Here is a 13784-nt window from a genome sequence, read left to right on the forward strand (position 1 = left end):
CTAGCATGTATTAAAAGAGGCATTGATTCAAGGGAGGAAAGCATAATTCTGTCACTATATAAAGCCCTGGTAAGACCTCACCTTGAGTATGGAGTGCAGTTCTGGGGACTGATCGCAAAAAAAGATATTGCAGAACTAGAAAAAGTTCAGAGAAGGGCCACAATGCTAATAAGGGGATTAGAGAAATTAACCTATGAGGAGAAGCTAGCCAAACTGAGTCTGTTTTCTTTAGAAAAAAGGCGCTTGAGAGGTGACATGATTACTTTATATAAATATATTCAAGGCCCATAATCAGAGATGGCAGAAGCTCTGTTTATTCCTATAAAATTGTTTCTGACAAGAGGTCACAATTTAAGGTTGGAGGAAAGGAGATTTAATCTCCTGCAACGGAAACGTTTTTTTAACTGTAAGAGCAATAAAATTGTGGAACTCATTACCAAAGGAGGTAGTGAATGACAATACCCTAGATACATTTAAAAATAGTCTGGATACATTTCTGTATATAAACAAAATTCATGGATATGATGGCTAGTATTAAATGAGTCACCTTTTAGTGGGGTTATTTAAGCTTAACTGGAGCTTTTTGTAAGTATTTTAGATTTGTATAGGTTGAACTCGATGAACTTCGGTCTTTTTTCAACCTTATCTACTATGTTACTATGTATATCTTCACATTCCGATTCATCAAAACCACTATCGGTCTAGACAAGCATTACCAATTTGTTGCTCTTCCATTTGGCCTAGCAACAGCTCTAAGGATCTTTTTGAAATTTATCTGTGCCCTTTTATCTGTAATCAAAGAACAGGGTATTGTGGTGTTTCCTTATTTGGACAATATCTTGGTACTAGCTCAGTCTTTACATTTAGCCGAATTTCACACAAATCAACTAGTGTTGTTTCTTCAAATACATGGTTGAAGGGTTAATTTACCAAAGAGTTTCTTGATTCCTCAGACAAGGGTCACCTTTTTAGGTTTCCAGATAGTCCTACCTGGACTGTGATCACATCAGATGCAAGTCTTTCAGGTTGGGGAGCTGTCTGGGGATCTCTGACAGCACAAGGGGTTTGGAAACCTCAAGAGGCGAGGTTACCAATCAATATTTTAGAACTCTGCTATTTTCAGGGCTTTTCAGGTTTGGCCTCTGTTAAAGAGAGAACCATTTATTTGTTTTCAGACGGACAATATCACAACGGTGGCATATGTCAACCATCAGGGTGGGACTCACAGTCCCCCTAGCTATGAAAGACGTATCTCAGATACTTTCTTGGGCAGAATCCAGCTCTTGTCTAATTTCAGCGGTGCATATCCCAGGTGTAGACAATTGGGAAACGGATTATCTCAGCCGTCAGACCTTACATCCGGGGGAGTGGTCTCTCCATCCAGATGTATTTTGTCAGATTGTACAGATGTGGGGTCTTCCAGAAATAGATCTGATGGCTTCTCATCTAAACAAGAAACTTCCCAGGTACCTATCCAGGTCCAGGGATCCTGAGACGGAGATGGTGGATGCTTTAGCAGTTCCTTGGTTTTACAAACCTGCTTATATCTTTCCGCCTCTAGTTCTTCTTCCAAGAGTGATCTCCAAGATCATTATGGAACAATCATATGTGTTTCTGATAGCACCAGCGTGGCCTCACAGGTTTTGGTATGCGGATCTTGCCCGGATGTCCAGTTGCCAGCCTTGGCCACTTCCTCTAAGACAAGACCTTCTGTCTCAAGTTCCGTTTTTCCATCAGGATCTCAAATCGTTAAATTTGAAGGTATGGAAATTGAATGCTTAGTGCTTAGACATAGAGGTTTCTCTGACTCAGTGATTAATACTATGCTACAGGCTCATAAGTCTGTTTCAAGGAAGATTTATTATCGAGTTTGGAAGATCTATATTTCATGGTGTTCTTCTCATAAATTCTCCTAACATTCTTTTAGAATTCCTAGAATTTTACAGTTTCTTCAGGATGGTTTGGATAAAGGTTTGTCTGCAAGTACTTTGAAGGGACAAATCTCTACTCTTTCTGTTTTATTTCATAGAAAGATTGCTAAGTTTCCTGATATTCACTGTTTTGTTCAGGCTTTGGTTCGTATCAAGCCAGTTATTAAATCAATCTCTCCTTCTTGGAGTCTTAATTTGGTTTTGAAGAGTTTACAGGCTCCTCCTTTTGAGCCTATGCATTCTTTGGATATTAAACTACTTTCTTGGAAAGTGTTGTTTCTTTTGGCTATCTTTTCAGCTAGAAGAGTTTCCAAATTGTCTGCTCTCTCTTGTGAGTCACCTTTTCTGATTTTTCATCAGGATAAGGCTGTTTTGCGGACTTCGTTTAAATTTCTTCCTAAGGTTGTGGATTCTAACAACATTAGTAGGGAAATTGTTGTTCCTTCCTTGTGTCCTAATCCCAAGAATGCTCTTGAAAGATCTTTGCATTCTTTGGATGTTGTAAGATCTTTCAAATATTATGTTGAAGCTACTAAAGATTTTAGGAAGACTTCTAACCTAGTTGTTGCCTTCTCTGGTTCTAGGAAAGGTCAGAAAGCGTCTGCCATTTCTTTGGCATCTTGGTTAAAGCTTTTGATTCATAAGGCTTATTTGGAGATGGGACAGTCCCCGCCTCATAGGATCACAGCTCATTCTACTAGATCAGTCTCCACTTCTTGGGCTTTTAAGAATGAAGCTTCAGTTGATCAGATTTGCAAAGCAGCAACTTGGTCTTCTTTGCATACATTTACTAAATTTTACCATTTTGATGTATTTGCTTCTTCTGGAGCAGTCTTTTGTAGAAAAGTTCTTCAGGCAGCTATTTCAGTTTGATTCTTCTGCAAATCTTTTAAGTTTTTTTCTTGTAATTTTTGAGAAAAACTTATTTTTTTGTGGATTTCATTTTTTTCAGCGGAAAATGGCTGTTTTAATTTTATCCCTCCCTTTCTAGTGACTTTTCTGTGGACTTCCACATCTTGAGTATTTATATCCCATACGTCACTAGCTCATGGACTCTTGCCAATTACATGAAAGAAAACATACTTTAAGTAAGAACTTACTTGATAAATTAATTTCTTTCATATTGGCAAGAGTCCATGAGACCCACACTTTTTCTGGTGGTTATGATTTTTTGTATAAAAGCACAATTATATTTCCAGTTCCTCTTTTTTGTATGCTTTTTTACTCCTTTTTCTATCATCCCACTACTTGTTTATTCGTTAAACTGAATTGTGGGTGTGGAGAGGGGTGTATTTGTAGGCATTTTGAGGTTTGGGAAACTTTGCCCCTCCTGGTAGGATCGTATATCCCATACGTCACTAGCTCATGGACTCTTGCCAATATGAAAGAAATGAACTTATCATTTTTTAATTTTCTGCTGTGCTGGATCCCCCCTTACCCTCCAATCACCATGATTCCTTCCAAACAGCACTCTAACCATTCCCCTCTATTGTTAGAGCTGTCTTCCAGTACCTATAAAACACTATATATATATATATATATATATATATATATATATATATATATATATATATATATATATATATATATATATATATATACAGGGAGTGCAGAATTATTAGGCAAGTTGTATTTTTGAGGATTAATTTTATTATTGAACAACAACCATGTTCTCAATGAACCCAAAAAACTCATTAATATCAAAGCTGAATAGTTTTGGAAGTAGTTTTTAGTTTTTTTTAGTTATAGCTATTTTAGGGGGATATCTGTGTGTGCAGGTGACTATTACTGTGCATAATTATTAGGCAACTTAACAAAAAACAAATATATACCCATTTCAATTATTTATTTTTACCAGTGAAACCAATATAACATCTCAACATTCACAAATATACATTTCTGACATTCAAAAACAAAACAAAAACAAATCAGTGACCAATATAGCCACCTTTCTTTGCAAGGACACTCAAAAGCCTGCCATCCATGGATTCTGTCAGTGTTTTGATCTGTTCACCATCAACATTGCGTGCAGCAGCAACCACAGCCTCCCAGACACTGTTCAGAGAGGTGTACTGTTTTCCCTCCTTGTAAATCTCACATTTGATGATGGACCACAGGTTCTCAATGGGGTTCAGATCAGGTGAACAAGGAGGCCATGTCATTAGATTTTCTTCTTTTATATCCTTTCTTGCCAGCCACGCTGTGGAGTACTTGGACGCGTGTGATGGAGCATTGTCCTGCATGAAAATCATGTTTTTCTTGAAGGATTTAGACTTCTTCCTGTACCACTGCTTGAAGAAGGTGGTAAGTAGGACTGGGAGTTGAGCTTGACTCCATCCTCAACCCGAAAAGGCCCCACAAGCTCAACTTTGATGATACCAGCCCAAACCAGTACTCCACCCCCACCTTGCTGGCGTCTGAGTTGGACTGGAGCTCTCTGCCCTTTACCAATCCAGCCACGGGCCCATCCATCTGGCCCATCAAGACTCACTCTCATTTCATCAGTCCATAAAACCTTAGAAAAATCAGTCTTGAGAAATTTCTTGGCCCAGTCTTGACGTTTCAGCTTGTGTGTCTTGTTCAGTGGTGGTCGTCTTTCAGCCTTTCTTACCTTGGCCATGTCTCTGAGTATTGCACACCTTGTGCTTTTGGGCACTCCAGTGATGTTGCAGCTCTGAAATATGGCCAAACTGGTGGCAAGTGGCATCTTGGCAGCTGCACGCTTGACTTTTCTCAGTTCATGGGCAGTTATTTTGCGCCTTGGTTTTTCCACACGCTTCTTGCGACCCTGTTGACTATTTTGAATGAAACGCTTGATTGTTCGATGATCACGCTTCAGAAGCTTTGCAATTTTAAGAGTGCTGCATCCCTCTGCAAGATATCTCACTATTTTTTACTTTTCTGAGCCTGTCAAGTCCTTCTTTTGACCCATTTTGCCAAAGGAAAGGAAGTTGCCTAATAATTATGCACACCTGATATAGGGTGTTGATGTCATTAGACCACACCCCTTCTCATTACAGAGATGCACATCACCTAATATGCTTAATTGGTAGTAGGCTTTCGAGCCTATACAGCTTGGAGTAAGACAACATGCATAAAGAGGATGATGTGGTCAAAATACTCATTTGCCTAATAATTCTGCACTCCCTGTAGAGAATAGAAAAAGGTGCAAAGGACAATTCACATCATAGAACAAGTCTCAAATTACTCTCTCTATTACTATAGAATTAGTACTATGTTAGCATCGCATTACTAGTAAAATCTAGATGGGCACAAACTGTGTAAAATCTCAGACTGCTATTAACCTAGTCTTATAGGCAACAGTGCCAATCAAGATGCACATTTAGCCCCCTTGGGGTCATAGTCCCAAGTTGAAAATCCATCTAGATTCTCTTTGTAGGAGAGTTCTGGCGCTATATGCTTAATTGGTAGTAGGCTTTCGAGCCTATACAGCTTGGAGTAAGACAACATGCATAAAGAGGATGATGTGGTCAAAATACTAATTTGCCTAATAATTCTGCACTCCCTGTATATATATATATATATATATATATATATATATATGTATATTAATATTTTTTATATATTTTTTTAATCTTCTGTAGTGTAGTGGTCCCCCCACCTCCCTCGATCCTTACTTAGGTATCCTCCAACCCCCTTTTCTGTAGTTTAGCTGCCCCATCCCTCCCTGTCCCTTTATTTTTTTTTCTGTATTGTAGGGTCCTCCCACCTCCGCTGCTGGGCCGCCCACCCCGCCTCCCGGATTCCCTCCCACACCTCCCGCACCAGCAGATGATCACACTCCAGTTCCATATGCGGGCGGATGCCTAGAGCTTCTTCCTTCTTCCTACATTGTGTGGTATGATCAGCAAAGCACCGCACAACGTATATGTACGTCTTTTTGGGTTAAGGGGTTAAAGGGATAAAAAGGTAAAAAAAAAAAAAAAATGTGCATGGGGTGTATTTACATTTAAATAGAAGCAAACATGCTTCTAGTAATAGGTATGTTTTTCAATGGCATGTGCACATACTCAGTGAGTGTCTGCACCAGCACACTTCAGTGAGTCAGCAGGAGCTTGTATGACACACATTCAGTTTTGACCTTTCTATCCCTTTATGTTTGGGATTTGAACTCAGACTTTTTACTTATGTTTTTAATCTTATTTATGAAACACTTTTTTATGATTCACATTTCTTTTGTATCATTTTTTTTATAGTGAGGCCTATTATCTGTAGTAGATAACAAATATATTTTATTAGACTTTATTAGACTTTCGTTGTTTAATATTTCTACCTTAATAGGAAACACAAGCCATTAAAAAAGCCGGCTTGCAATGTTTGTGTGGTTATGTAAATTCAGTCATAACAGGTCAGAAGGTCACCTGGATGCAGTTTGTTGAAAGGTTATGTGTTAGTTGCCCTTTGAAAGTGAAAGCTGCCACTCATAGTTTAGAAACAAACTTTATCCAATGAAAACAGAGATTTGAGCCAACTCCCCCATGCTCCAGTCATGCTCTAGCAATAACAGCTATGTAGTCATGTTTCAGAAGATTCAAATCAAGTGACTGAATTATCTGAAGGATATCTAAGCTCTTATTAAGAAACCAGTGAAAGCAAACCAATTGCCATTCTTTTATTGTATATTAAAAAAATGTTATAACCTTTACAAGTATTTAAAGGGACATTGTACACTAGATTTTTCTTTGCATAAATGTTTTGTAGATGATCCATTTATATAACCCATATGGTAATGTTTACAGATTCCTGCTGGCTCCTGTTTATGTTATCTGTCTTCTCATATGCAGGGAAGGGAGGGGGAAGGGAGTGTCTGCTCCTTTTGTTTTTCCAGCCCCTTCCAGTAGGTGTCCCAGACTAACCTCATCAACAGGAGCTTCTAAATACGTTTTTAAAATGTTTTATACTGGACTTTTAGATTTAGTATCTGTGCATATTCTTCTTTATAGTAGTGTCTATTACATGAAGTTATATGAAATTTGGTGTATATTGTCCCTTTAACCCCTTTCTGCCGTTAGTATGTTCCATGCTGTCCTAACTGCGCTGGGCTTTAGCGCCGTTAGGACTGCATGGAACATCCTAGCCATTTGGCTGTCCTGAAGCCATAGTGGCTTGGTAAATGTTCCGATGTAGACAAATAAGTCCGGTCAGGAAGGGGTTAAAATAGTTACTTTTTATTCTGTTTGATTTTTTTGTGTTATATCTTTTTTATGTTTGTTACCTTTTAGTAGCAGAGTTCTATATGATTATGTTTAATTACACTTGCTAATAAGATAATGACTGATGCTGTATATTTGAGGAACCTCAGTATAATTTGCAACAACACAGTCTCTCATTAAACTTCTTGGCACATCTACAGTAGTGTAGAGATTACCCTCTCACCTGATACCTCCCACTCCCTGATCCCTACCTGATCTCTCCTAAACAGCTCTCTTATCTCCCTCACCCCCCATTGGTCACCACCATCTTAGTTACTGGTAGACAGTTTGCCAATGTGAAGTTTTAGTGCTTTAATTGTATTAATTTTTATTTTCTGCATTATAGAATTCCCCCCCTTGCCCTCCCCCTACCAAACAGGTCTCTAACCCTCACTTCTCTAACTAGTATCTGCCATCTTAGGTACTGGCAACTGTCTGCCAGTTCCCAGTTTATATAAATGTATGTTTTTTATTTTATTTTTTCTCCCCACCTCTCCCCTCCAAGCAATCTTTTTCTAGGGCCCACATCTCCCCTCTGTCCTTTAATTACAATTTTCTGTTAGCGAGATTGCGGCAGAAAGAGGCCCAGGACAGCAGCGCCATACAGGATACGGTGCTGGTCCTTAAAGTGAAAGTCAATCCTGGCGTTTTTAAAACGCTAGGATTGACTATTGTAACAAATAAAGGGGACTTTCATTCATGCAGTATAAAATACTTCATGTAGAAAGCTCCTTTATTTGTTTCAATCGATCGCCTTTCTTAGCTGCTACAGCAGCCCACGGCAAAAAAATATTTTGCTAAGAGGTGACGTTTTCACCTCTTAGCAAATAGCCTTGCGGTAAATCAGGATTTACTTCGATCTGCCGTGGGCTGCCTGAGCAGCTAAGTTTGGGGATTGCTTGAAACAAATAAAGTAGCTTTCTACATGAAGTATTTTATACTTCATGAATGAATGTCCCCTTTATTTGTTTCAATAGTCAATCCTAGTGTTTCAAAACACAATACACGCGTACTAACATGGTGGCGCCCAAGATAAAGACGTAGAACTTTACCAACTGTCTTCTGTAATGGCTAAAAATAGGACAACGGATTTAAGGAGCAAAAGCATAGTGAGTAGTAGCTACTATAGGTGTAGCAGTTTAATGTCCCTTTAAACAGTACAAATTATACTGTGAGTTTTAATCACATAATTGTAGATCATTTGGTCATTCACCACATCATTTCCCTCCTTTCATAGCTCATGCCAGTTTTCCATGATCTGCGTGGGGTTTGTCAAGGGTGCTAGTATATTTGGGGGTAGATTTACCAAGCAGTGGATGCTGCAATCATCAATAAGACTTCTGCTCCTTAACTTGTCCGCCCCTCTGAGGTGTCGGACTGCAATCATCCTGATCCGATCGGGATGATTGACACCCCCTGCTAGCAGTCGATTGGCCGCAAATGTACAGGGGGCGACATTGCACAAGCTTTTCAATACAAATGCTTGTGCAATGTTAAATGCCGACAACGTATGCTGTCGGCATTTAGTGATGCCGGGTGGACATGATCTGCTGCAGCTAATCATGTCCGCCCGGCATTTGATAAATCGTCCCCAGAGGCTGTACCTTCTATCTTAAAATAATCTGTTAAGTTTGTATTGAAACAAAAAGGGAGTGGATGTATGTGTGCAGCTGGTACACAAGGTATGTCTGCTCACTGGTTAGCAGGAACGACTCCTGTAGGTCTGTTGAGGACAAAACAGACCTACAGTCTAGTCAAAATGAAACTTTCATGATTCAGATACAGTATGCAATTTTAAGCAACTGTCTAATTTACTCCTAATATCAATGTTTCTCCATTCTCTTTTTATCTTTATTTGAAAAAGCAAGAATGTAAGCATAGGAGCTGGCTCATTTTTTGTTCAGCACCTGGGTAGCACTTTCTGATTGGTGACTACATTTAGACACCAATCAGAAAGTGCTACCCAGGTTCTGAACCAAAAATGGGCCGTCTCCTAAGCTTACATTCAAATTAAGATACCAAGAGAATGGAGAAAAATTAATAATAGGAAAAAATTAGAAAGTTGCTTTAAATTGCATACTGTATCTGAATCATTAAAGCTTACTATTGACTAGACTATTCCTTTAAAGGGACACTGTACCCAAAAATTTTCTTTCATGATTCAGATTGAGCATGAAATTTTAAGCAACTTTCTAATTTACTCCTATTATCAAATTTTCGTCTTTCTCTTGTTATCTTTATTTGAAATGCAAGAATGTAATTTTAGATGCCGGCCCATTTTTGGTGAACAACCTGGGTTGTCCTTGCTGATTGGTGGATAAATTCACCCACCAATAAAAAAGTGCTGTCCAGAGATCTGAAACCAAAAAAAAACTTAGATGCCTTCTTTTTCAAATAATGATAGCAAGAGAACGAAGAAAAATTGATAACAGGAGTAAATTAGAAAGTTGCTTAAAATTGCATGATCTTTCTGAATTAGAAAATAAATTTTTAGGTACAGTGTCCCTTTAAGAAAGCAGCACTATTTGCCATTAAAAAGAAACAAAACAAAAACAAACCTGCAATTTTTTTTAAATACCCTCTTTTAAATGCAACAAAGACAGACAAAGGCTTTAATGTCTTGTTTTGATTGCTATTCAGCTAGTAAATGTAGATTATTAAGCAAAAAATAAAAACCGTGTGGATTCAGAAAGCTCAATCAGTATGAATCTGGTGCATCAATTCTAAGCTTATGTTTTGGAACAAATAGAGGAGCATTTTGTGTTTGCCGGTGTGAAGGTTGAACTTGGGACATAACCTTTTCTTGCTCAAAGAAAATTACTTTGTTGCGGCACATACAAAAAAAGTATTTAGAAATGGGAGTTGGAAAAGTTAAAGTAGACAGAAAATGGAACACAGCTGTCTGATTAGAGCAAGATTTATAAAATTACTGTAACCATACCTTGAAGATAGCATGAAGCTGTGCCTTTAATTAACCACACATTCTACATGGCAATTTCATAAAAATCTTTTCTTTCTCTCATTGAATTCAATGAATAGAATTGTAAAAGCCTTCAAAAAATTACAGGTCATAAAGAAATTTACTACAGTGGCATTTTATTTAGCGTTCTGGGCTATATTTTGGTTGCAGAATGGATCGGATCTACTGTAAATGGCGATGCAATATGCCATTTGTTCGCTAGTGGTAATGTTACTATAATAGGGGAACAATTCCAATTGTAGATGGCACAAAAAGGCGTTAGAACTCTTATCACGAAATTGCTTTTGTACTAGAGATTTGAGGTACGGTTTCTGGCATTAAGGAAATTATTGTGCATTCTTCTATGCAGCAACAAAAATAAAAGTAAAGCCCAGCAGGGAACTTCTCAATGAATATTGCGTCAAGAATAAAATAGTAGAGAATATGCAGGATCTCAGGCTAAAGTGCTTGAAGAGAAAGAAACCTCTGATTAGGAGGCAGCTAACGAAAGCTAGCAGATATTGTAAGTGTGGGGAAAACACAAAGTAAGAATTAGCTTTGTTTAGTAAATACTTAAACTGAGCATTTTGCTGAATGGACTACGCTATTCTCCTGCTAATGGGTCTCCGGTTACACATTAAGGGACTTTTGCAGTAGTAATACAATGCAGAGTATTTTAAATGTTGATCTTTTCGGACAGATAGTGTAATGTAACTTAAACTATTACTAAACTGTAGCTTAACAGGAAGCTAAAGACATGTTTTATATATGCATAATAAATATTAGTAATTAGAATGTGTAGTTAAAAAAAATCTGCATACAAAGTTTTTTAAAGGGACATTGTAGTAGAAAAATTACTTGCTCTAATTCATAAGACCATATATTTTTTCACTCCTTGCCATTGAACTCTATGGGGACAATATGCTGTCAGCATTTATCATTGCACAATCATTTCTAGTGAAATGCTTGTGCAATGCCGGCCACTGCACATTCTCGACCAATCGGTCGCTAGCAGGTGGTGTCAATCAACCCGATCGTATCCGATTGGGCTGATTGCTGTCCGCCACCTCAGAGGTGGTGGATGAGTTAAGGAGCAGCGGTCTAAGGACCGCTGCTTCTTACCTTACATTTCCGGCAAGCCGGAAAGTACGGGGGTAGCTAGCATCCACTGCTTGGTAAATCTACCCCCATGGGTCAGATTAGTGTGACCCAAAATGCAAGCAGTATGGAACAGTAATATCGCTGTAAAACAGTTCTTACCGCTTGCATTTTTGTGCTGATATTGCAAATCCAAGTTTAAAATATATTGTGCGCTCGGTAGTATAATATGTGCAACAATACTGCTGCTCACAAGATAAATATTATCCACCGACATGTAATAGCAGCACAAAATGCTAGCGGGGTTGAAGCGCAATATATTGAGAGCCGACAGTGTTAACGCTCCATACTGCTAGCATTTTTGTGTTCCACTTGTAATCTAGGCCTTTATTATTAATTTGCTGAATTGTTTGTATTTCTCAGTTTTGAATATGCCATTATGTTCATTCTAGAAAAGACCACTTAATTAAATGTTTTTTTTTAGGTTTTATTGAGTGTCAGCATTTGCGTAAACTCAGGCTTTTAAACATGAAAAACACGTGTTTAGCAATATTTAACTCTGCAGACCCATATAAAGCTTTCCTGTCTAACGTATGACATATTGTCTTTTCTTCACAGGTCGCAATAACGCTTGTGAAAAAACATCATACCTCTTCTTGCGCAAGGAACTGCCTGTACGGATTGCAAATACCCTAAAGGAGGTTAATCTGTTGCCTGAAAGCTTGCTTCAAAGACCTTCTGTGAATCTGGTTCGCACATGGTGAGGTGATACTCAGTATGCATTAAAGATAATAATCATGAACTAAATTTGCTTATGTTGTTTTCTTTATATGAAATGTACTCCTTATAGATCAAAGAAGGGCTGATAAAAAAATGACTTAACAAACCCAGGCACCAGGACGTCACTGGCGCCTTAAAATAAGGCATTGGTTCAGAGTAACCTAGACACTCATGGGTGCCCTCTATTCCCCCAGCGGCAACCAACAACCACATCTAAAATTTAGCTTGGTGTGACTGCATCCTTTCTGGGCATCGTAGCTGTGATGTACAAATACAACTTTTATTGTGTTATTATATAAGTTATATGTGTGTGTGAAATAAATACATATTCATATTTATGTACACACACATGCTTTATGATCTGGCACAACCCCAAGAGGTGTGGGGTATAGGGGGACTATGTCTTCTGACCAATCAGAGGAAAGAGAAGGGATTGCATTTAGTATTTGGGACCTGTTGGGTTAACATAGGGGTCCCACCCTTTGTGAGAGTGGTCATCTGAGCGGGATTAGCCTGTTAAATGTGCAGTAATGCACTGACATGATTGGCAATTCTCTAGGACCACTCCTGCTGGTATCAGGTGGTATCAGGTGGTATACATACACTATTTGTAATCTTGTTTATCCTTGACATCAGGCATTTTCATTTGTTGGATCATATACTTTAGGGAATGTTAGGATAGATAGCATTGATCTATTGACTTGTGGGTTGTACATCTGTAATGTGGGTATGGCAGATCCAGATTTTGGATAAAGTTGCAATCAGATTGATTAACACCCCTTGCTAGCGGCCGATTGTCCGCGAATGTGCAGGGGGTGGCATTGCACAAGCATTTCACTAGAAATGCTTGTGTAATGATAAATGCCAACAGCATATGCTGTCTGCATTTATCGATGTGTGGCGGACATGATTCGCTACAGCGGATCATGTCCTCGTCCACCCTTTTATAATTTGTCCCCATATACTTTTAATATTTGTTCCTTACTTGATTGCACTCATCCACCCATTACATCAACCAGGGTGCTTGGCGAAGGCAGTATATAGCCACAATCCATTTTCCACTGAAGGACACCGCAATCACTGGGTTTTTTGATAAAACATAAGCCATGACTTTTCCTAATCCTCCTGACTCCTTTATCAAATGGATATGAAGAAAGAGAAATAGGGCCATATTACAAGTGAAGCGCTTAATATCCCTTTGATGAAAGCGATATTTGCGCTCCTATGTGTAATACCAATGCACGATAATGTGCGTTGGTATTACAAGTTTTCAGCTCACAAGAGCGCCCTTCCATAGGCTCCTATGGGAGCCTCATTCTGATGCCGTCATACACAGCACCAGAACTCGTGCAGCTCAGGGGGTAAGTAGCGCAGCGATGGGCAGCAATGCTAAATATATATGTATATGATTATATACATATATATGTATGTGTTAATATGTATATATACTCATATTAACACATATACATGTGTAAATATATATGTAAATAAGCATATACATATATATTTACAGGGAACACACAGTTCCCTTTGACAGAAAGAAAACAGCACTAAAAAGTGCCTTTACATTGAGAACACCCCACTCCCACCAACGTTAGCCCACAATACTGCCTAGTGCAGTAATTTTATTTAAAAATAAAGATGCTGCCATGTATGAGTTTAACTATATACTCCCACTTCCCAATGAACATCAACCAGGGTTTCAATTCAAAGATAGTTCACATATTGCAAAAGGAGGGACTGCACTCACTGTGTGTGTGTAAACAATTGTGTGCTCTATCTGAATAATGACTACATTTTTAC

The 13784-nt window shown here is 38.4% G+C and overlaps 1 protein-coding gene across 1 annotated transcript in view; it reads left to right on the forward strand.

Moving 5' to 3' along the window:
• PDK3 (pyruvate dehydrogenase kinase 3) overlaps positions 1 to 13784 on the forward strand; it is a 301385-nt gene that overhangs the window by 106561 nt on the left and 181040 nt on the right. Inside the window, exon 2 of the mRNA XM_053706421.1 lies at positions 11820 to 11961. Coding sequence (XP_053562396.1) covers positions 11820 to 11961 — 142 coding nt within the window. The remainder of the gene's footprint in view (positions 1 to 11819; positions 11962 to 13784) is intronic.

This window comes from Bombina bombina, chromosome 3 (assembly GCF_027579735.1).
Source record: "Bombina bombina isolate aBomBom1 chromosome 3, aBomBom1.pri, whole genome shotgun sequence".
Lineage (NCBI taxonomy): Eukaryota > Metazoa > Chordata > Amphibia > Anura > Bombinatoridae > Bombina > Bombina bombina.